At 41.8% G+C, this 25,754-nt stretch overlaps 1 protein-coding gene across 19 annotated transcripts in view; it reads left to right on the top strand.

The window, feature by feature from the left end:
• The window catches only part of cacna1g (calcium channel, voltage-dependent, T type, alpha 1G subunit), a 255,234-nt gene that overhangs the window by 143,842 nt on the left and 85,638 nt on the right, over positions 1–25,754 (top strand). For all 19 annotated transcript variants that reach the window (XM_077503948.1, XM_077503953.1, XM_077503942.1 and 16 more), the window contains exons 10-11: positions 193–590; positions 24,824–24,975. In XM_077503948.1, coding sequence (XP_077360074.1) covers positions 193–590; positions 24,824–24,975 — 550 coding nt within the window. The remainder of the gene's footprint in view (positions 1–192; positions 591–24,823; positions 24,976–25,754) is intronic.

Raw genomic sequence — 25,754 nt, 5'->3', positions numbered from 1 at the left:
AGCACGGTCTGCGGAGACGAAGCGCACGCATTGCCCGTCACTGTTGAACACACTCCCTCCGACACACACGCAAGCATCCAAAATTGTTGTTCTTCACACTAGATTCCTTTATTTGTTTTGACATTTTATATTAAACACTTGATGCATGCTATTTATCACGATCACAGTCATTTATTCTGCTCTCTCGCTCAGCTGCAGCCCAGCCTTCTTGCCAGCTGTCTGCCCGTGACCTCAGCACCATGAGCAGCGCCGTGGACATGGTGGGGTTGACTATGGATCCTGAAAGTTGCCCTTACTGCGCAAAGGCCCTCGCCAATGAGTCGGAGGGTGGCACAGAGACACCCGGGGACTCTGACAGCGAGGGCGTCTACGAGTTTAGCCAGGACACGCGGCGCAGGGACAGGCGGGACAGTCGGCAGCCCAGGAAAAAGCCCTTCAGGTTGGGTAAAACGGCCGGAAAGGTCGTGCACTTCTGGAGATTGGTGTGCGACACGTTCAGGAAGATCGTTGATAGCAAGTACTTTGGACGTGGGATCATGATTGCCATTTTGATCAATACTCTCAGCATGGGGATCGAGTATCACGAACAGGTGAGTGTCGCAAAGGTTTTTGGAATGCACCTTTTAGCGAAGCATTTTTTTTCCACTAAGCACCTTCTGTAAGAGTCAAATTGGTTCTCCGCAAGTGAGTAGCCACAGCTGATGTAGTGATTGATGAATTCAAAGTTAAAGATTAGCTGTGTATGTTTGTGTCTCTCTGTGTGATTGTGTAAGCTGCACTGCTCCCACGAGCCCAACTGGAATTCCTGATGTCTCTCTCTGGACTTGTTTATTTACACCAGCATAATTGCAGCCATGTGAGACAGAAAATGCGGGAGAGAGAGTGTATGATGAGATGAGATGAGGGTGGATTTTACTTATTTGAGGCCAAAAATTGACATACTGTAACACTTGCAATCTGTATCTTTTACAGACGTACTGTAGGCTTATAATCATGTACAACAAAAGCCCATGGTTGTATCTGGTTAGTTTAGTTTTTGTTCTTAGGAATCCGAGTACCTAAGGCCACCGATTTGGGAGCTCCAGTGAGATAAAATTGTGACCTCTGACACAGCTCAGCACATTTTTTGAACACTTTATTTGGATGATAGACTGTCATGCGATCTACCTTTGCGATTGCGATGTATGTATTGAGCACTTCCATCCATCCATCCATCCATTTTCTTGACCGCCTACTCCTCAAAAGGGTTGCGGGAGGAGCTGGGGCCTATCTCAGCTGGCTCTGGGCAGTAGGCAGGGGACACCCCGGACTGGTTGCCAGCCAATCGCAGGGCACACAGAGACGAACAACCATCCACACTCACACACCTAGGGACAATTCGGAGCGCCCAATCAACCTGCCATGTATGTCATTGGAATGTGGGCGGAGACCGGGGGACCCGGAGAAGACCCACGCGGGCACAGGGAGAACATGCAAACTCCACCCAGTAAGGTCGGAGCCTGGACTCGAACCTGAGTCCTCAGAATTGGGAGGCGGACGTGCTAACCAGTCATCCACCGTTGAGCACTTCCGACTTAAGATATTTAAATGTATATTCAGGCCCATTTGAGTTTGGAGATTGGAGTATATAAATGAAACAGTTTCTGCAGTAACGTGAGGGCAAGATTTCTTTCTAAAATTTTGAAAGTGAACACCTCTCAGTAGCTCGTGGTTAGCACATCTGAGATATGTGGTTTGAATCTTTGCTCTGGCCTTCTTTTGTGGAGTTTGGGCTCTCTAAGACTAAATTGTCCATTGGTTGAATTTGAATAGTTTTTTGTGCCCCGCAATTGGTTCACGACCAGTCTAAGGTGTACCATTTCTCTTGTCAAAACTAGCTCGGAAAGGCCCGAGCTCACCCGTGACGCAGACTGTTGAAAGTCTATGGATTAGACAAGCAAAGAGATACCGCCAAAAGGCTAGGTACACCGTATTTTCCGCACTATAAGGTGCACCTAAAAGCCTTCAATTTTTTCAAAAGCTGACCATGCGCCTTATAATCCAGTGTGCCTTATATATGGATCAATATTGAGCCGCAACAGGTCTCGCTGTCAAGACGCGATCGGTGACGCGCATGCGCAGAAGATCCCGCCATTTTGGATCGCTAGCTAATACTAATACTTTACATCAGAGAAAATAAAACAGCTGTTCATTCATTTGGGGAGTCAATGGAGTTGTCAGAAAGCTGGTTTGTAATCTATTAAAGTTTGACTGACCTATATGACTGTTTTGTTGACATTCCCTTTAGCGCAGCACCATCTAATGGATGCATAACGTAACCCCAGCCTCTACTGTAGCGCCTTATATATGGAAAAAGTTGGAAAATATGTCATTCATTGAAGGTGCGCCTTATAGTGCGGAAAATACGGTATAAAAAAAAAAAAAAAGGCTGTTTTTTGTCAAATATATTCCAGAGCAATACAGAATTGTAAACCACCAGCCTCTGTCCTCAAAACGAATCAGAAGACCGACATGAGGAATGGCATCATCATGTCAACGAAAGCCTACAGCAGTCTTGCAAGAACGTAACAGTAAAAGACACATAACCTTGATTTGCATTTTCTTGGATGCAATGAAAATAGAGCTTATGATAAGTACATGTGTAGTGATTTGTAGAAAGTTCTACTACTTACGTATTGTTTATTTGTCTGGGGTGTTTTTAAGAGATTGAAACATGTTCAGGTTATATGGGGTTACTTTCGGTCCCTGACCCAGTGTTTCTAAACATCGCCAGATGGCAACATCCTTAGCACAACCACAGGAGGTTTTATAGCCTTCTCTTTTCCACCTCCAGTTTTCTGCCTTTTTTTTCTACTTTCTACTTCTGCCCTTCCTCACCACACCTCCCCTTGCCCCCTGCTTCTCTTTTTGTTCCTCATGTATCCTATTGTGTGTCTCGGTTACTTCTAATCCACTCTCACTCAAGTGCTTTTTCTGTTGTCGGGTCTCCAGACACATAGCTGAAAACTTTACCCGGAGACAGATAATTGATTGTTAGCTCACTGACATCCAGTAGAAGGAGGCATCGCCAAACCTCAGTTTGTCTATGTAATTCTGTCCACATGCAGGGAAAAAAATATTGGTTTTGTTTTCCATAAGTATAATCTGGCCAAGTTTGGCATTATGGTTTTGCTTAAGTGCTTTCTCGAACTGAAGCTAGTGAAGAAATGCTTTAAAAAAAAAAAAAAAAAATGCTTTGCACCATGATTAATGCCTCACACCTAAACGAAACTGTACGTAGTAATTATAAGTAAAGGATAGTTTCTTTAACATTGTTTGGTTGTACCCTGGCTTGTGCTAAGAGGAATTATGTCATACAAATATGTACTTATTATGGACTATAATGATAGTGGATCAGCCCTGGCACCTCTTGTAGAACATTTCAAACATGATACTGGATGTAGAGAAAGAAAGAAAGAAAGAAAGAAAGAAAGAAAGAAAGAAAGAAAGAAAGAAAGAAAGAAAGAAAGAAAGAAAGAAAGAAAGAAAGAAAGAAAAAGTTGAAATGCTTGGGGGACCCAATTTAATGCAACTGCTGACTGCTGATCCCAGTCATTAGTAGCCTATGAATGAATGAATGGCACCATTTGCAGCAACCGTTGGCAAGTATTACTATCACTATTATTATTAGACGACATTTACAACAAGTGTCATTCAAGAACTCTTGCTTGGGCAGTGCACAAGTTTGACAGAATAAAAAGCCGATATGACAAAGTTAGACAATAGCATAGCAACTGACATTTGTATAAGACTAGACAAACTAAAAGTGGCTAATACATCACCAACAAACATTTCATAGCAACTGTATAGCAACTACAAAATAAAACTGACTTGACAAATTAAGACAGCAACTTCATCCTCAAAGGGGACAACAAAATAAAATACCATAACAGTTCAGTGACCCAATGACTCAATAATAACACAGTCATAGCATTGCCAATATACTATGTCCCTCCTCTCTTACCGTACTGTGATTGTGCATTCCAAACGCGTAATGCAGGAAAACTGTCACATAATATCTGAAAACTGCGATCAATTGTCACCAAAATTTATGTTCCCATCTCGACTTATGTGCACATCAACTTCTAAAAATGTCACAATTGCCCCAATATTACCAATTTTATGGCTATAACCAACCATAAAATACTGTACAATAATATAGAATTCACCTTGTTCTCTCTAGCTAACTTGTCAACACACTGGGGTATATTCACTAATGAGCTGCGTTCGGTAATAGCGCGAAATATTGCATCACAACTGCACCCGTAGTCTGCACCCAGTTACCCACCTATTCACTCAGGATATTGCACTAATCATATACCGGCGCAAACACACCTACAAAACTGACAGCTTGGAGCAAATTTGCACCTGATTTACCACACATGGCAATAGATTTGCGCCAAGAACATGGTTGTTATAGTAACAGTTGCAAGAAAGATGACATTATCAGAAAGCGAGGTTGGACCGAGAGTAAGAGTTTATAGCGGCACAGAGCAGAGAGGACGTAAACGATGTAATTCATTCATAAAGTACAAATTAGTGGTGCATTTAAAAAAATATATATTTTCAGAGGTTGGTGTGGGTGTACAGTATGCATCTGGCACGTAAAAATGATCGTAAAATGTCTCCCCACCATTGCCGAACAGCCCGGGTTACGTTATGTGTCCTAAACCAACATAGAAAAAGTCTCTGTCTCTCTGTCTGTCTCTCTGTCTCTGTCTTCTCTCTCTCTCTCTCTCTCTCTCTCTCTCTCTCTCTCTCTCTCTCTCTCTCTCTCTCTCTCTCTCTCTCTCTCTCTCTCTCTCTCTCTCTCTCTCACTCCTGTCTGCCGTGCATGTTGTGCCGCAAATGACATGCACTGCTGTCATGATCACTGGATCGAGGTTGCGTCAGGTTTATACATGCTTTCCATAAACGTTATTTGCATCACGCAAACTCTGTGTGGCTATTTGTGCTGGCGTTAGTGAATTAGACGCTGTATATCAATGAGTCTTATTTGCATTAGGGTGGGCATATTTTGCATCAAATGTATGCAAATTATCTAATTTACATCCGCGCAAATAACACCGGCGGACCGTGGCGCAATCTGGTTGGCCGCGCACTTAGTGACGGATTTCCCCATCTGCGCGTTAAGTGAATTAGGTGCTCCCGGATTGCTCAATATTTACCAGTTAACGCCGTGCAAAGGCGACGCAAACCTTTAGTGAATATGCCCCAATATGTTTGTGTATTCCATTTTTTTAATATATATATTTTGATCCCTAAAAACGTTATGTCCATTTAGAAAACAACCCAGCTACCATCTTTGAATCCAGTACTCTTGTGAGTGTCCAAACACAATGATCACATTCAAATGCATAGCCATCCATAAACCACACTTTCACTTGTTGTGATGAAACATTGAGAAACAACCCCGAAGATGAGGTTATAAGCAACTTCATAACATGCTCACAAAGTGAATTATAACTGAGTGAATTTGGCTTCAAGCACAAACTCTCTATTAGGATCGATCAATTATGTTTGTTGGCAATGACTTGACTTGACTGATTGCATATAATGCGGTATTTAATCAGGATTTGTGAAGGATAGAAACAAGATGAGCGTGTCCAACAGAAAATGGTTGTCAATTTACTCGACAGACAGTCTGTCTGTGTTATCAGCACAGTTGCTTTTAATGTCACTTCTCACACCAAACTGGTCATCCAATCTTCAATGACGAAGCACAACAACAAACTACACATGAAAATATTTCGAGCAAAAGGTTCTGGACAAGAAATGCTGACAGTTCCTGCTAACTAGAAACGATTTGCATGTACACAGCAAGTTTAAAATAGCCTATGAATATACAAGGTGTCATATTATAGTGGCAATACAGAAATTCCTTGTTGAGCATGTCGTTAATCCTCATATGTCATGCTGGGGTGGGGATAGAATGTAAAGCCCGTCTGTTGTAATAGCAGGGAAGCAGTCATGCTGCTGTGAGAAGCCATTTCCAGTTTGCAGAGGTGATGGAGCACAACAATTAATTTTACTTTCATTATGGTGGAGATGTAATGAGAATTGTTTAACCACCATGCCAAAGTAATAAAAGTTGAATGCAGTAATGTACTGTACTGCACACTCTAAAAATAGTTGTGTCAAAAATAACCCAAATTGGGTCAGGATCAGGAATGGACCGACCTAACCTTTTCAGTTATTTAACCCAAAAAGTTGAATGAACTTAAATTATTAACCCACAAAGCAACCTAGTTTTTGGGGTTGTTGTTTGGGTTCTTTATTTGACCGAGCTGTTTAGGTTAATTGAATAACCCAATTGAATTTGTGTAAAAATGAACCGACCCGATTTTTTGAGTTATTTAGTCCAAAAAGCTGGGTCCAAAGTTTGGGTTGCTTTGTGGGTTATTAATTAAATCCAACTTTTTGGGTTAATTGAATAATCCAATTAAATTGAGTCAAAAATGAACCAACCCAACTTTTTTTAGTTATTTAACCCACGTTTGACTCAACTTTTTGGGTAAACTCAATAACCAAAGAAATTTTCACCCTTTTTGACCCAAGTGGTTTTCGAGTGCAAGTTCTTAAAATCAGTTGATACTGATACCAAGTACCAATACCACGAGTATTTTTGAGAAAGAAACAATGACATAATTTTCAAGAAAAAGCCACATATCCCAATATAGCATTTTCCTTAAAATTGCATGAAATTAATAGCAAGGTTTCTATTCTTATAGTTTTATTTATTTTTTTATCCTCATCGTAAAACGACGAAAAGAGTATCAGCTGCTGTCACGAGTACTGATACCTTGAAATAAGGCAGTGTAAAGGACTGATACCGATTCTTGGTTTCAGTACGTTCTATAATAATATTTCTACAATAATTTCTGCATTTGATTTATTTTTAAACAGTGACGTAAGGATTCAAAAGGACTTACCGGTAATAGCTTGGTGACAACTAAATATTTGAGACTGAATAATAATGCATGCTATAAATAAATCAACCAATGAATAAATGAGTAAATGGAGTGGTATGGTGAGCACATTCGCTTCACAGGTTTGATTATCTGATTTGTATATAATTCAATATATATTGTTGCTCTGATTGGGAATGGACTATCCATCTTTCCCAGATGGATTCATGAAGAAAAAACATTTGTGAAACATAACATATAGCAATTTAACAAATTATAGAAAAGACACATGTTAACATATCTAATTGTGGTTAGAAAATAAATATTATGTTCTGAGGTTGGATCCCAAAAGCGCAGACATAAATAAGATTTTAACTCTTTATTCGCATAACATCGAGAAGTATAGAACAAACTTGACTAGATGAGAAACAATGAGAATGCATCGAGAATCACGAGACACCAAGCCCCCTTGGGCAGTGGAGATGCACAGAGGAGCAGAGGTAATAATCCGACAAAAACACACATTTCTCAGACAGCTTATATAGACAGTGAATTGATCTGATTGGTTGTGGCTAGACATGTGGGTAACATGACTGACATAGAATTATCTGATTGGCTGTTGACCAGATAAAGAGATTAAAGACTCTTGACATCACATAGCTCCTGATATCACATAGGTTAAGACCAGTTGAAATTAGATGCCGGTTACATCAGTTCAAAACAGACACTTGATCTCACGGTCATGACCCAAACTTAACCCTGGCATGACCCAGTTATGATAGTAAATAAAGGTATGTGAAAAGAATGTGCATTAACATATTTCAGCCCACACAATACAATGACGAAACACCTCCACATGAGTTATGTACAGCAGCATTGTAATCCCTGAAATATGGAGCCTCCTGATTAGATGGTCCATAATGGACATAGATGTTATGGGCAACCAGCGGCCTTCAAACACAGACACGTATGGCACAACAACGCTAGCACCCTCCCTGTCGATGACACGTAACAGAGCCCCCCTTGCCTGCTTTCTTTCTCATAAACACACACTTGCACACCCAAGCACACAGCTGCTAGGGAGGCGGCACACACATCTACTCCGCATGAGGGTAGCAAACTAGACGAGTGCGTAGAATTGAAATGCGACACTGAGATGAAGAGCGTGGGGGGCTTGGGGGGCTGGATAAAAAGATGATTAAATAGAGTGTTGGATAGGGATGACAGAGTGGAAGGACTTGGAGGTGAAGGGATAGAAGGGAGATTATGGGAAGAAGAGTGGAGGCAGACGACTTGGACATGTTAGGAGAGGGTGTCTGCTTTATCTCCATGTGGTTTAAGAGCATCGCCATTTACAGTGGAGATGATGGATTCATTGTGCTTCTGCCAACTATGCAATAAACAAACCGCCTATATTCTATATATATATATATATATATATATATATATATATATATATATATATATATATATATATATATATATATATATATATATATATATATATAAAATTTTAATGTACAATTGTCTCCAATTCCCGTCTAGTATCAGTGGTAGACAAGAAAGATATTTTCCATTGCTCCAAACAATTCATTCATGGCTGACAGGTATGTCTGTCACTTGTCTGAAGAATGGCGAAATTTCTGAACACACGTTTTTGTGCACTCGCTCTTAATCTAAGTCTTGAAGGAAGGCTTTTCCAGCCCCGAAGACTGTGAAATTCAAACGACAGAATCGTGAGAGTGAACAAAAGATGCGTTCAGTTATTTCCTGATTCACTGAGATGCCAAATCACAGTCTGCTTTTACCTGGCTCATTCTCTTTTTTTTTTGTACATTTAGTTGGATGTGTGGTAAATAATATGTATCCAAATATTACGGTACCAAAACACTAATTAGATGAGTTATGTTCATGTATTTTCTGCTTGAGTCCTTTTAGCTTGATTTTGATAGTGTTGTTATTGCTGTTGCCTTTTGCAATAAATCAAGATATTGTTGAGTCAGATTAAAGAATTACAGAGAATTACAGCACACAATTTAGTCGCAACAATGGCAGAAACTTTTTTTTTTTTTTTTTACTTTCTGGGCGGAGTTAGAGGGTTGGTCTCATGCATATGGAGTCATGTTTTGGTTTTGTGGGGGTGGGATTTTGTTTTCTTTTGGTGTTTTTGGTTATTTGTCAAGTATTCCTTGTCGCTTCCCTTGTCTCGTCTGACCACGTCCACCTGAGTGCGTCTTCCCTTCCCAGTGTGTTGACCAATCAGCTCCCCAAGCCTCTTGTATCTTGCCCAGGTGTCTGTTGTTTTCTCATTACCATGTGTATTTAGTTACCCTGCTTTCTTTCAGTTCTTGTTGAGTCATTGTTGCTGTTACTGTTACTGTCTAGTCATCCCATGTTGCCTTCCATGCCATGCCATGCCATGCCATGTCTTGTTTCCTCCTGTTTTTGTTGCTTTAGTCTATTTTTTGGCTCTTGTTAATTTTGTTATTTTCACAGAGTACCTTGTTTGCCTTTTTGTTAATTAAACCCCTTTTTTAGTTGCATCCCTGTCTTGCCCTGTTTTTGTTGCCCCCTGCATTTGGGTCCTGCCTCCAACACCCCCCATCGTGACATATGGCCCACTGCTCATTTAGTAGCAACAAAGGACTACTTCTATCCCAGTGTGTGAAAAAACAAAGTGAGCACCCACAAACATTTGTCCACTTATGGATGTTATTTAAATCACCAAAGCAGTATACATTCGCTGTAGTTTGTCTTTTAGGACTGAAATATAAGTAAATAATATATTTCAGTACCAATTATGACGCACTTGAAGAACAATATTTATTAGGGGTGTTAAAAAAAATCGATTCTGCAATATATCGTGATACTACAGCACACAATTCTCGAATCGATTCAATAGGCAGCCGAATCGATTTTTTAACATCCATTTTTGATGGAAAAATATTCCACAAAACGTCTAACTTTCACACCTTAAGTATGAAAGAATGTTATATTAATGGAACATTAAGTCTTAATACTTTATTTCAATGCTGTTCAAACATGAACAATGTTACAACCTGTTTGTTAAATACAGTGGCTCACAGTTATAAAACTGAAGTTTGAGATCAATAAATAATACATTTTCATACAAATCTTACATGTACATGTACATGTACATGTACATGTACATGTATAAGTTTACTGACTGGTATTTTCTAAATTTGAGTAAAAAAAAAATCGCAACAATCGACTTGTAAATTCATATCGGGATTAATCGGTATCGAATCGAATCGTGACCTATGAATCGTGATACGGATCGAATCGTCAGGTACGAGGCAATTCACACCCCTAATATTTATAGTACTTTACTCTATGATGTGTTACATTTGGTAAATATTCCTCACTTTCCGGTGATTGGTGAATTTCCACGACGTAGAGGTCAATTAAAAAAGTCCCCCATTTCAATAACAGCTAATACTGTCAGTCACCTGAATGGGTTGAGTTGCATAAAGAGCGGCCTTGTTGAAGTTAATTGCCTTCAGTTAACTTATTTGTCTACTTCTCCTGCAGTGTACTCGGGTTTGGAAGGTGGGTGAGGCGGGGAACGGGACACATGACTTGCTAAGAATTAAAAGAACATATTTCTATACATTATGTTTGTACATGTTTCTTAATTTACCAGTTTGTTTAAAAATGTAATAGATTGTGTTACATGAATTGAAAGACCTCTTTGTACTTAATCAAATATTACAAAAAGGGACAAACAGCAGCATAAATAGACCCAAATAATGCCATTTAAGAAACAATGATGGAATTTTCTTTCCTTTTTTTTTTAACTCTTTATTTTTCCTGCCATGAACATTAATTGACGTTAACAGAAATCCCAACGATTACCGCCATTAACGTTAATTGACTTCAACCAGCTTCTCTCTCTCTCTCTCTCTCTCTCTCTCTCTCTCTCTCTCTCTCTCTCTCTCTCTCTCTCTCTCTCTCAATGGGTTGTGCAACATCTTGGGCAGCTCTGGTTTCATGAACGATCCGAAAAAAAGCTCCCACTAGCTTTGGCCAGCAGATGGCAGCATTGTATCTCTTTTCAATGGTATCCTGTGGATCAAACGTCATGACAACATGGCGGATCTTCAGAACTATAACATTTTCAAGGATGTCGTGAATGATCAAAGCGTTTGGCCCATTAAATATAATTCAGTGTCACTATAAACAAAAAATGTTACTATCGAAGTCACTGTTGTGCAAAAAATGTATAATTTCACAAAAAGCTTGTTTTCCTCCTTATTTTTTCTACGTGTCACTCAAACTACCTATTTGAATACATGTACGAATGTATGAATGCATTCTTGAAATCTGCTGTTAAGTTTCCTTATTGTACAAAGAAAACAGCAGGGGCCTCAAAATAGAACCCTGTGGAACACCATATGACAGAGGGGCAGAGTGGGACTGAGAGTCCTCCGTCTGTTCTTATTTATGTACAGTTAAAAAAAATGTGTGTATATATATATATATATATATATATATATATATATATATATATATATATATATATATATATATATATATAGAGAGAGAGAGAGAGAGAGAGAGAGAGAGAGAGAGAGAGAGAGAGAGAGAGGATATTTTTTTTTAAGCACAGTATTATTATTCAAACAGTGCACAGTGCTTTGTTTTTTATATATTCTGGCCAACATATTTGAATGTTGGTCACGATGGCAGTACATGGAGAGCCAAGTATTTTTTTTGGCGCAAACAGTATGAGAACTCTTTAAAGCTTTTGTATCCACCCAAAATCTTTCCGCAAACAAGCCCAATCAACAAATAATCACCAAGAGAGTACATCCATCTTCATTTCACGCTTCAAATTACTTCTGATACATCAAGCACACCCACTTGATTAAACCAACACACTCAGCAAGCGCAGTGCTGCGTCATTAGCTGTACGAGTGCGGCATTCCTTTTGGATGCTATCAAACCAGATTAGGTGGCATTACATTAGCACTAACCAGATTACGCTATTCCTCATCAAACACACTTCACCTACTAATGTTCCTGTAGCCTCATTAGCCAGGAAATGGACATTGAAGGGGGCAATTAGAAAATCAAGCAGTTTCCCACTTACACAACTCGCAACATGTGTAGGCATTCATCGATCCCTTGCGAGAACTCGCACGTCAGTCGCCATTATTGAATTAAGAAATGAATCTCCTTTGATAATCGTAAACTTATACTTATAACACCGCCGCAGGAATATGTCCAAGAAACGATTTTATTGTCGGACTCTGTGCAGGAATCATGCATGATGTCTGAGGAATGTACGATATAAGTTTAAAAAACAATTGCAGAGCAGACACAGTGGGGAGAAAAAATAATGATCAGTCTCATGGCCAGATTGCTGCAGTCCAAGTCTCAACTCATAAAAGTTGTACTTCTTGTTTTGGCATAGCAACTACATCTATTACAGAGGTGTGTGAATTCTGTGTTCCTATTTGAATGCGATTGCCTGTTGGTGCTTGATTACATACAAAGTTCAGATACACCTAAGTCAGGGGTGTTCAAACTACGGCCCAGGGGCCATTTGCGGCCCGCCGTCCATTTTTTAGTGGCCCGCGACATCTGCTAAAAATGGCATTTGACTCAGTTCAACTAAAATAAAAACAACAATGTTTGGAGATGGTCAAAGTAAGAAGTGAAGGTGTCGAAAAACACAGGTGCTATTGAAGGTTATTTTAGTTCACTAAAACTAACGAAAAAACTAAAATAAAAAAAAATATTTTGTTAATGAAATAAAACAAAAATGAAGATGCTTTTTAAAAAAAAGAAAGCTAACTGAAACTACATTTTATGTTTACAAAACTAACTAAAATAAAACTATAATTATGGCAAAAATGTCCGTTGTTTTAGTCTTTGGTAATTAATTTAATCCATGAGCCTTTTGGGATAATTTTAAATGTGATTTTTTTTGTAGATTTATTTTGATATAAACCGGAATAATTACGTCATAGGTAGTCCGTGTTTTTGATTCCACAACTCATTGACCAGGCAGCGCGCCTGCACTTAGATGGTGAACTGTTCACTGATAAAAAACAAACAAAAAAAAAACAAAAAAAATAAATATATATATATATATATATATAGTTGATTTAACGTTTATGGCGGCATACATCGTGATTTTACTAATTGTTATGAAACATTTTCGGCGGTCAAAGAGTTAATATAAACCGTAATAATGACGTCGTGCCCATTGTGTTTTTTAAATGTTGCACATGAGTAATACACATAAAAATAAAAAAAACTAATACTGAAACTAATTAAACTAAAACTAAGCATTTATTAAAGAACTAAAACTAATTTTAAAAAACAGAACCACCGTGAAAAATAATTAAAACTAACTAACTAAAAAAAGAAAAAAGAAAAAAAAGAACTCAAAATGAAATAAAAACTAAAATGAAAAATTCCCAAACTATAATAACCCCACTGCCATATTACAAATAAATTATTTTATATACTGTAGCATTTTTCTAAATATGCAAAAGCACAAATAAATTATTTGTACAATTTTTAGGACTAAACACAATTTCTCTTCATAACATTATGTGGCCCTTGCGTCCTTCGGATTTTCTGTATGTGGCCCTCAAATGAAAAAGTTTGGACACCCCTGACCTAAGTACATATTGGTAACAGCGTGTGTTTCAGTTCAAATCATTGATTTATATAAAACAATGCGAACATCTAAGTCGTCCTCCACTTGTTTACCCTTTGAAGTTGTGATCTTTTGAAGTATTTACGGCCACTGCTATCAGGTGAATGGATTAAATCAAGCAGATGGATAAATCAGATAGATGTGTCTGTGAACCGAGATGAATTTCAAAAGACAGACAGTGAGAAAGAGGTTAGATGAAACGGATACTGTTTGATTTCCAGCAAATGGGTTTCAATGGCAGGTGCTGTGGATTATGTGGGCAGATTATTTCTTTTCAAGTGGAGCCAGGAATGGAAAGAAATGGTTTATTTTTGCTGCACTTGTTTGCACTTAAACTGAACTGTCTTGCTAGGAAGGGACACATTCCATTCTGCGTCATTAGAATAGGTTCAGTCACAAAATCTGGCAACCTGTTATTTACCTTGAAAATAATCTGTCATCAGATTTCCAGGTTAACTTTCATTTCTATAGTGCTCGTCATTAAATTTACCAGTGAGCTGGAATATGTCCCATCTGACCTTGGATGAGAATTGAGGTACATCCTGTACCAGTTCCCAGTCAATCGCAAGGCACCTCTCAGGTCTGCCAATTTAACAAAAAAATATTTTATCCTGTTAAAACAATTAATTGGCTCAGTTTTAACTTAGTTACATTTAAGATTTTTTACGATGATTTCTGACTCTATAACATCTTAAATAGGGAAAAAAATGTATTGGCAGACAAAGTCAGTTATGTCTTTGTGTCAGATTTGCATCTATCCCAGATAATCTACGCTGTTCATTTTTAGCCCCTGACATTTACTCTGGCAAGAACTAAGGAAGTTCACACTTCCGTTTCTGCTGCAATTTCTTTTGCAGTATTAAGCAAAAGCTACTTGAGACGTTTAATTGCTCTACATTTATCATACCATCTGAGCGGAGCGTCACAGGGAAGTTGAACGGTTTGCCAAAAATCACAAAACTCCAGACCAGAGCTTGACCAAATTTGATGTATGTGATAAATGGCCTTTGCCATTCAGCATCAAATTGCCATCATTTCACAAAGTACCCACCGAATGATAATTACAAAACTACACAAAAATAGAACATGAACTAAACCGTTTTTGGGTGTAGCAGTTAGAGCCTGGACTCCCAATTCACATGTTCGTTTGTCATTTAACCACTGGATCGTGAGTCGATTCGAATGGGTTACTATCAGGGTTTGCTATGGCAGTGGATCCGTGTGCACGGAAGCAAGGCAGCGAGAGAGTGATTTAATTCAAAGAAAAGGCAAGGTACTACAGCATACAAAAATACTAAATTGAAGTCCAAACTAAACAAGTGTCAAACTCCAAACATACTATGAAAACTAACTAAAATTAGCAAAAGACTTAGCAAGTCAACACAAACGACAACAATGGCATGGCGTAGGTCAGGTTTCCATCCACCCATTCATATTTTAATTTTCAAGAAATGGGAAAGTAAAACTAAATGGAAACACTAGAAAAAAAAAAAGGTTTTTACGCTTGGAGGGGATGGATTTTGAAGCGTATCGAAAAAAGGAACATGCAAATTTTGGCTATGGAAACAGGTTTTCCAAATAAATGCCGACAAGACCAGATACACGTCACATGTTTTGACCGGATATTACGTCACACATACGTTTGTAGTCACAAATAGCAATGACAGATGATAAACAAATGTGTTTGGGGGGACAACAAAAGAGAAATCTTTTTAGGATTAATGAAAGAAGCAAATAAGAACACAATTTTTGATGGAATTTTTGATGGAAAACAGCAAAGAAACACTACAGTTTATCAGAAATTACAAAAGCAAACTCATACGATGTCAACGCAAGGCGCAGTCGTTGCCTGTTCTTCTTCTTCTTCTTCTCTTTGGTGTATACCGCCACCTACAGTAGTGGAGTCCCCTCTCAATATTCATAAAAGAAGAAGAGATGGAAATGGGCATAAGTGGTATGTCCGTTTTGCGCATTTTCAGTAAATTCGCTTCAAATTTTTGGGAAAAAATTCGATGGAAACCTGACTAATGACACAAGGAAAACACAATGACAACCAAAATCCAACAAAACAACATCAACAAACATGAATCATGAGTTATGAATTGTAATTTTGCCAATAAAGACATCATTAGTCCAACCCCAAGAAAAAATATCAAATTTGATCATAATGGTAAATGGATTGCACTTTCATAGCACTTTAGCTACACATTATGTTGTCCAAAGCCTCATATTCACTTTTATCAAAACATAGAGTAGCAAGACTGCGGCATAAAGCAATACTTGACTCATTGAGCTACTTTCAGCAGTATAAAGTTAATATTTTGCCCAGAAGGAATTTGATAAATTCATTATTTTTCATGTAGAATTAATACCTTTAAAAACTATTGTTTCGACTTGCTGTCGACAGATGACATCACCTGTGCTGCGGAAGTAGATAACGACAAATAATAGCTCAGTTTGCTGGCCAAACCCGGAAAACAGGTGAGCCATGATTGCTCGTTATCTACTTCCTCAGCACAGGTGATGTCATCTTCAGTCGACAACAAGTGGAACAAATAGTTTTTAAGGTATTATTGCTGTTATCAAATTGATTTTGGACAAAATACTAACTTATTGCTGAAAATGGCTCAACGATTCAAGTATCACTTTAAGCGCTAACACGGCAGCGTCAACCTATGTAAATGTTTTCCTTTTTAGTTTAAAATGACTTTAACTTCCAGGATCCCTCACAGAATCCCTGTTTTTTAATCGCTTTTGGTAATGTTTTAGATCCATCCATCTATGTTGTATCTGTTATACAAGCTAGCTAGTGCTAAGCTAGCCTATAGGACGGTTCATCCGTCTGGTCCAGCGTCCACGTTTGCTAACTTTCATGCTAGGATAGCATCAGAGGCCAAAATAACCACAAAGGCTCGGATGGGCTTTATTGACTGATAGCTTAACAGTTTAATATAATTCTCATTAGTAGCTAAACATTCCGATACACGCACCAATCCATCCATCTACTGTAGGCTACATGGCATGCTAAATATTGAGAACCACACTCGTATCAACTATCAATGTTGTCCATGTCCTTAACCATTGTGGGTTGACTTAATCGAGATGAAACGAATGAGTGGAATTGTTTCTGAAGGACTCCTAATGATGGTGCAATATTGGGCCTTGGTATTGCTGCTTCGTTTTCCCTGCCCCAGGCCCTATTGTTACATTTGGGTCTTTGGGGAGTTATGACTTCATACTGCGCAATGTCTTGTCCAGACATTTTCAAAAGTTTTGTCGATTTTTTTATGTAGGCTCTAAGTTTCAACCAATCACATTTTCTAAATTGTTTACCGTTCTTAATTACTAACTGATTTCAGATCATTCTTAGCTTTCAAACTATCTCAGTAAAGCTCAGTGTGGTCTTTAAGTGACTGTATGTTCATCATGTTGACAAAACGTGATATTAATCTCTGTTCTTATCCATGCTAGTTTTGAAAAATGGTGTTTACACATTCTTAGTGTCCAGTGATTAGTAGCAGGCCACCTAGACAGATGTGATGACAACACACCGTGCTTACATTATGTTACATTATCTCCTGGTTCAGTTTGGAGATACACATACTGCTTAAATGCATCAGAATAGCGGCCATGCCAACAACATAGATCACCCTTTCAACACCTTCCATCCTTTTTTCATGTCCGTGTAAGGCGTCCAAATGACACCATGTTTGAGTTGTGTAAACGGTTTATTGGCTGGAGATGAAAAGCCTCACAGCGTTTGTCTGGGATGTTCCACAGTCCACAGACGCATAAGAGCATTTGGCTCGTTTCGCCTCCGCCATAATAGCCCAAACTGGCGCTGGAGGTCCGATTTACATACTGTGCCGTGTTTGGATGTGCCTCGCCTTTTATTGCTTGGCACTCGTGTCTGTCTGCTTGCTCTCATTCTCTCTCTCTCTCTTTTTTTTTTTTTAATTCTTGATAGCATAGAAAACATACACATGCCAGTTGTTTGATCTTGTTGTGATTGACAGCTCAATTCTCTGATGAGCTCCAAGCAGACATCCTTGGCACATTCTGCTTGGAGCTTTGTGATCGGCATACATGTCTGTTCGGCTGTGGAGCAAAGGCTGAGTTTGTGCATTGTATGCAGCAAAATACACATTTGGATTGTTGTCATTTTAAATCAGTCCCTGGTCTGCTTTTCTTGTGCGTCTGTAACATACCGGAGTACATGTGGAGATGTTCTTGTTGCATAAATGTGTTGCTTGCTTCCGTTTGGTGCATTTCATGCCTTATTAACAGCCTGCACTTGCATATTCAGGATATCAAAAGTGATGACTCAGCATTGGGGTAGGAAGTTGAACTTATTTTTTTTAAAACTATGCAAGTGCTTCATAAATATTTTAATAATATATTAATTAATTATTATTTTTTCTTTGTTAGTGATTGTTGCACCAACATTTTTTCCCTATAGTGGCTGGCACAATTTTTTTTGTTTTTGTTTTTGTCTCGGTTAAATATAATTTTCCAGCCACAGTCGAGTGGTCCAAAGTAGGGATGTAACGATACCCAAATGTCACCATACAATATTATCACAATATGAACCTCGCCATTGACAAGGCGAGGACAAGTAGGACTCAGACGCAGGCGTAAGGTAGGCCACCAAGGCAGCAGGTTTATTTCCGGCCAACAAAGGTCTCCTCTCAAACTGAGAGGAGAACAGGGAGGGGAAAAAGTGGAGAACAAAAAGCGCTCCACTAGGGAGGAAAAAACAGGCAAAAGGTACTGGGGACAACAGAAAGCGCTCCGCTAGGGAGGAAAAAGGGCACAAGGCAAAAGGGGTAACTAAAGGCGCTCCAAAAGGGAGGAAAAGGCACAAAAACAAGGCAACAACGCTAGGCAACATGAACGAGGACATAAGGACTGTGGGACGCTTCCATGCACTGACGGTGACACTTCGGCACAGAGGGGAGAATGCAGCTGGCTTTTATTGTGTGGGTTGATTGGTGGCAGGTGGTGATAATCATGGGTGGGGACCGGTAATGAGTGAGCGGCAGGAAGGGCAAGTGACCTGGGGTGAGAGGAGAGTAAGGATTTCAAAGTAAAACGGGAAACAGAGACACAAAAATAAAAGCATGAACCGCCACGCCTGGTGGCGGCGTGACAGTACCCCCCCCTCAACGGCCGGCTCTTGACGGCCCAGGAATGTCAGGGTGTTCAGCATAAAAATCATCAATTAAAGAGGGATCAACGATGAACCGGGAGGGGACCCATTGTCTTTCCTCCGGGCCGTACCCCTCCCAGTCGACTAGGTATTGTCTCCCGCGGCCCCGATTGCGCACATCTAAGAGTTTCCTGACCTTGTAAACGGGGCCGCCTTCAACCATCTCTGGGGGGGGTGGGTCGGGTTCGGAGGGCACAAGTGGGCTTTCGTGGACCGGCTTGACTTGACTGACGTGGAATGTCGGATGAACTCTGAGGGATCTTGGCAGGCGGAGTCGAACGGCGGCGGGACCTATGGACTTGGTTACTGGGAAAGGCCCCACAAATCGCGGGGCCAGCTTCGGACATGGTACCTTGAGTCTGAGGTGTTTTGCTGATAGCCAAACTCGCTGGCCTGGGCGGTATTCAGGTGCCGGTCTCCTTTTCCGGTCGGCGGCCCTCTTCACCCGGTCTCCCTGGCGTTGAAGCGCCGTCCGGGCCGCCGACCAGACTTTGTGGCACCGACGGATCATGGCCTGGACCGAGGGAACCGTTGCCTCCTCCTCCAGTTCAGCGAAAAACGGTGGATCGTAGCCGTGGACGCATTTAAACGGGGTAAGACCTGTGGCAGATGTGGGCAATGAGTTGTGTGCGAGTTCGACCCATACCAGGTACTTGCTCGAGGTGGTCGGGTTCTGGGAGACAAGGCATCGGAGACCGGTCTCAAGCTGTTGATTTAGTCGTTCGGCCTGTCCATTGGCCTCAGGGTGGTATCCAGACGTCAGATTGGCTTTGGCACCCAGGGCTTTACAAAACTGTGACCAGAAGCGGGAAACGAACTGTGGTCCACGGTCGGAGACGATGTGCAGAGGGAAACCATAAAACCGGAATATGTGGTGGATCATGATGTCTGCTGTAGTTTTGGCGGATGGGAGCTTGGATAGTGGAATAAAGTGAACCATTTTGGAGAACCTGTCGACAACGGTGAGAATTGTGGTTTTACCATGGGATAGGGGCAGTCCGGTCACAAAGTCCAATGAGATTTCTGCCCATGGTCTGGATGGGATTGGTAGTGGCTGAAGAAGGCCCATCCGGGACTGAGTCGAGGACTTGTTGCGGGCACAAGTGGGACAGGCAGCGACGTACTCTTTTACGGTGGTTTCCATTGCCGGCCACCAGAATCTCCTGGCAACAGCATACATGGTCCTGCGGACTCCAGGATGACAAAACAACTGTGAAGTGTGAGCCCAGTGTATCACCTGAGATCGTAGTTCCTCAGGCACGAAGAGTCGACGTGGTGGACAAGACGTGGGGGGAGTGACGTTGCGCAATGCCTCCTTGACATCGTCCTCAATTTGCCATCTCATGGCTCCAACAATGCAATCCCGGGGCAGGATGGTCTCAGGCTCGGCCTCCAATAGCTCAGATTCGTGGATTCTTGACAATGCGTCTGCTTTGACGTTTTTGCTGCCTGGTCTGTAAGTTAAAGAGAATACAAAGCGGTTAAAAAACAAGGACCACCTGGCCTGTCGGGGATTGAGTCTTTTGGCCTGGCGTAGGTACTCCAAATTTCGGTGATCGGTCCAGATCACAAAAGGCATTTCAGCGCCTTCCAGCCAGTGTCTCCATTCTTCTAGGGCCACTTTTACAGCGAGAAGCTCCCGATCTCCGACTGAGTAATTGCACTCAGCCTTGGATAATTTACGTGGAAGAAATGCGCAGGGATGTGTCTTGCCGTCCTCTTGACAACGCTGGGACAGCACCGCCCCAATTCCAACACTGGAGGCGTCTACTTCCACCACGAACTGGCGTTTGGGGTCTGGGACTCTGAGAATTGGGGCATGGGTGAAGCGTGCTTTTAAGTCTTTGAATGCCTTTTCGGCTTCCGGGTTCCATGAAAAACGGACTTGTGGGGAGGTCAAGGCGTGTAGAGGAGCGGCAATGGTGCTGAAGCTTCTTATGAATCTGCGGTAGAAGTTGGCGAATCCGAGGAACTGTTGAACTTTCTTCCGGGAGTCTGGCGTGGGCCACTCTCGTACGGCGCTGACCTTGTCCGCGTCCATTTCCACCTTCCCTGGTGACACGATGAATCCCAGGAAGGAGATGGTGTTAACATGAAATAGGCTCTTCTCAGCTTTCACATACAGATGGTGATCCAAAAGACGTTGGAGTACTCGGTTTACGTGGTCTCGATGGCTCATTAGGTCAGGTGAGTAGATCAGAATGTCATCCAAGTAAACGTACACGAAGTGATCTATGAAGTCCTTGAGTACCTCATTTATCATTGCCTGGAAGACGGCGGGAGCATTCGTGAGGCCAAATGGCATGACCAGGTATTCATAATGTCCTCGAGGAGTGTTGAAGCCTGTCTTCCATTCGTCTCCCTCACGGATCCGAATGAGGTGATAGGCGTTCCGCAGATCGAGCTTCGTGAAGATCTTGGCTTGTTGCAGCTGATCGAACACCGAGGACATCAAGGGCAATGGGTACCGGTTCTTGACAGTGATGTCGTTCAAAGGACTGTAATCGATGCAGGGGCGTAGGGATCCATCCTTTTTACTCACAAAGAAAAAGCCTGCTCCTGCAGGCGAGGAAGACGGTCGGATGAGGCCGGCTTTCAAGGAGTCATCAATGTAGTGGTTCATGGCCTGGCGTTCGGGTCCTGAGACTGAGTACAGTCTCCCCTTGGGAATGGTTGAACCGGGATTCAGATCGATCGGGCAGTCATATGGGCGGTGTGGAGGGAGAGTCATGGCTTTGGTTTTGCTGAAGACCTCCCGCAGGTGGTGGTAGCAGGAGGGAACAGTGTGCAAGTTCGGGTACTCTTCTTGAGCCGGTGGGACGAGAGTCACCTGGTGAACCTGGGCTGTGGAGTTTCGGAGTGCGGGTTGTTCCGACCCGTGAGAGCTGCAGTCCTTTCCCCACTCCAGAACAACTCCAGTGTTCCAGTCGATTCTGGGGCTATGTAGACACAGCCAAGGGTGTCCCAGAACCAAAGTGGGGGAAGCAGCGTGGAAAACATGGAAACGGAGAGTCTCGAAGTGAGGTCCGATTCGGACTTCCAGAGGTTCAGTAATGTGGGTGATTTGGAAGAGCTCCTTGCCATTCAGCGCTCGAGCCTGGATGGTCAAAGAAAGGGGTTCGGTGGAGGCTCGTATTTGCTTTACGAGCTCCCAGTCCATGAGACTTTCGTCGGATCCGGAGTCGATGAGGGCTGACAGATCTATGGTGACATTGTGGTGGATTATCTGAATTGGCGTAAGTCTGTGATTCTTGGCGGGTCGGGGTGACGGAGGACTCACCGGAGAGTGGCCCTTTGTGGTGCAGGATTCCACCAAGTGCCCAAGACCACCACAATAGTAGCAGCGGCCCTCTCGGCGTCGGCGCTGCCTCTCCTCCGGCGAAAGCCGAGCCCTTCCCAGTTGCATGGGTTCGTCGCTAGCGAGGTCCACCTCTCCTGGTTCCGGTCGGGAAGGAGCGATGAATCGCGGCCTTCTGGCCTCCGGTGTCCGCGTCCAGGGGGTGGGTTCCTCCCTCCTTCGCGGTCCGCCGATCTTGGCCAGCTCCTGGCGACGATGATCGGTCCGGATGGCAAGGGAAATCAAGGCGTCCAAGTCCGCGGGGAGATCTACGGGAACCAGAAGCTCTTGAATGGCAGGTGAGAGTCCTTTCAAAAAATGGTCGTGAAGTGCGATGGCGTTCCAGCCACTGTTCGTTGCCAGCGTTCGAAAGCGAACTGCATAGTCGCTGACAGATTCTCTGCCTTGCTGAAGTCGGCTCAGTGCTCGTGCCTTCTCTCGGTCATTGTTTTCTGGATCAAAGACTTGGCGCAAAGCGATTTGAAAGTCCTGTACGCTTTGGCAGACCGAGGAACCCCTGGCCCATTCCGCGGTCGCCCAGGTTTTGGCCCGACCCGTCAGGTGAGACACCATGAAGGCCACTCGGGATCGGGCTGTGGGAAATGCCTGTGGTAACTGCTCAAAATGAATGTCGCATTCCGTGAGGAAAGTCTGACAGCGTCCGGGTTCACCGGAGTATCGTTCTGGGGAGGCCAGTCTTAATCCTACCCCGGTGAATGGCGTGGTCGGTACAGAGAACTCAGGGTGAGGAATCTGTCCAGTGGGAGCTGGCGCTCGACGCCGTGAAAGGCTTACCAGCTCGTGGACCTGGCTGGTCAATTCCTCCATCCGGGACAGCATGGTCTGTTGGATCCGGTCCTGGTTGTTGAGCCGGGCCTCCTGGCTCTGCAGTGCGGCCTCGACCGTGCCTGCTGGGTCCATGCTGGCCGAAGTGTACTGACAAGGCGAGGACAAGTAGGACTCAGACGCAGGCGTAAGGTAGGCCACCAAGGCAGCAGGTTTATTTCCGGCCAACAAAGGTCTCCTCTCAAACTGAGAGGAGAACAGGGAGGGGAAAAAGTAGAGAACAAAAAGCGCTCCACTAGGGAGGAAAAAACAGGCAAAAGGTACTGGGGACAACAGAAAGCGCTCCGCTAGGGAGGAAAAAGGGCACAAGGCAAAAGGGGTAACTAAAGGCGCTCCAAAAGGGAGGAAAAGGCACAAAAACAAGGCAACAACGCTAGGCACCATGAACAAGGTCATAAGGACTGTGGGACGCTTCCATGCACTGACGGTGACACTTCGGCACAGAGGGGAGAATGCAGCTGGCTTTTATTGTGTGGGTTGATTGGTGGCAGGTGGTGATAATCATGGGTGGGGACCGGTAATGAGTGAGCGGCAGGAAGGGCAAGTGACCTGGGGTGAGAGGAGAGTAAGGATTTCAAAGTAAAACGGGAAACAGAGACACAAAAATAAAAGCATGAACCGCCACGCCTGGTGGCGGCGTGACAGCCATACGATAATTATCATATTGTTTGGAGGTTAATGACATAAGGAAAGCACACAATACTGTATAAAAACTGATGATTTTGTAATAAAAAAAAAAACTCATATCGAATCCCCCCCCCCCCCCCAATATTGTGTTCTTCTAAATAACAGTGACAAAGAAAATGCTTTTCAAGTCTTTATTTTAAATGTCTCCTATATACAATGCTAATTAGTAGGGATGGAATGATATCCAAATATCACGATACGATATTATCATGATATGAAGCTCACGATACGATAATTATCATGATATTGTCGGGAGGTTGGCGATACAAAAAAAAAAAAGGTCACAATATTGGCAAAAAAAGGGCTCATACAAAAAAAAAGCACAATATTGTGCTTTTCTACATAACAGCAATGTTATATTATTATTATTGTTATGTTTTATTATTATGTTATGTTGTTAATGCACACACACATTGAGTTCATACTGACTTACTTCACATGCATATTACACTCCCCTTCATCTGACAATTAGTGTAGATTTTAAACATAGAAGGGCCAAAACATCCGTAATGCAAATTAAATTGGACGAAAAAACTAGCCAGCAGAGGGTGCTAGAACTGCACAAATGCAAATTAACTTGACTTTTTAACAGATGTGTTGCATTTAAATATTGTGAACATGACGACGACGATATTGTAGCAATTTTAATATCACGATATCACGATATTGCGCTTATCATTACATCCCTACTAATTAGCTGAGGTCATAAAATTACACACATGTAGTGCTAATATTACAGGTAACATAACCTTTTCAATGCACATAAACCACCTCCAATCAATACTGAGACTTAATGTCGAGGCACTTACTTACTAATGTACACATGCATTGTCAATTTGTGGAGGAACTTTAATTCATCTGGCGATTAGTGTGGGTCTTTAAATGTAGGTGGCCAAAACATGCCTAATTAAAATGGACATTTTAACAGATTTGCTGCTGCGTTACATAACCATGACGGTATTTTGTTTTAATATTGAATATTGCCGTAATTGTTGCATCCCTATTCCTAAATGCCCAAAATGGATAAATACATTATTTTCCAGTTTTTGCAAACAATGAAGCCAATAAAGTACTAATGACCGACTTTTTTCTTTTCCCTCCAGCCTGAAGAGCTGACCAATGCCTTGGAGATCAGTAATATTGTGTTCACCAGCCTCTTCTCCCTCGAGATGCTGTTAAAAGTATTGGTCTACGGACCTTTTGGATATATTAAGAACCCCTACAATATCTTCGATGGCATCATTGTGGTCATCAGGTGAGTTGAACACATCTATCTTGTATTAGCGATCTTGTATTACGCTCATATTCATTCTGGATATTGGCAGAGGTCTCTTACTGTATAAGTCAGACATATTGTAATGAAGCCAGAAGTACATTGTTTAAAAAGCATTAACGGATCTACGACATCCAGATGGCAAACAAATTCTCCTGAGACCAAGAAAAATGGAAATGACAGCCATTTCCAAAAATATGAATAGGTTTTGGAACAATCCGCATATAATCTGTATATAGCTAATTGCTCTAGATTGCCCCTTTAATAACACCAAAATAGTCACCATGTCTAGGTATGATGTCATCGACATAAGTGGAGACATTTAGAACAGTCTAAAATTGTATTTAAATTGAATTATTTTGTTTAGCTTAGCTCGTCAAATTTGATGAGAAAATATTAGTGTTGTTCCGATATCTTTTTTTGGCCCCAATACCGTTTATGGCCCCCGATACCGATTCCGATACCCAGCAGTATCGGCCGATGCCGATATCATACCGATACCAAAAGTTTTTTTCTCCACATGAAAAGCTGTCCTGCCATTGGTTCAGAGCATTCAAGGGCCAATAGAATATCCTTGATCGGCATGCAGTGAACATGTCACATATCTATGAATGTTGTGCACAAGCAAGACACAAGATGCTGCATCCGAAGTCCTATATTAGCCTTGGAATTAATGGTATCGGCATGTTACTTGTTAGTACTCACTGATACCGATACCACTGTTTTAATGCAGTAACGGGGCCTCTACCGATACCAGTATC

The sequence above is a fragment of the Festucalex cinctus genome, chromosome 17 (genome assembly GCF_051991245.1).
Source record: "Festucalex cinctus isolate MCC-2025b chromosome 17, RoL_Fcin_1.0, whole genome shotgun sequence".
Taxonomy (NCBI): Eukaryota; Metazoa; Chordata; class Actinopteri; order Syngnathiformes; family Syngnathidae; genus Festucalex; species Festucalex cinctus.
Note: the sequence above shows the minus strand (reverse complement) of the source record. Positions and strands in the feature narration are given on the sequence as shown.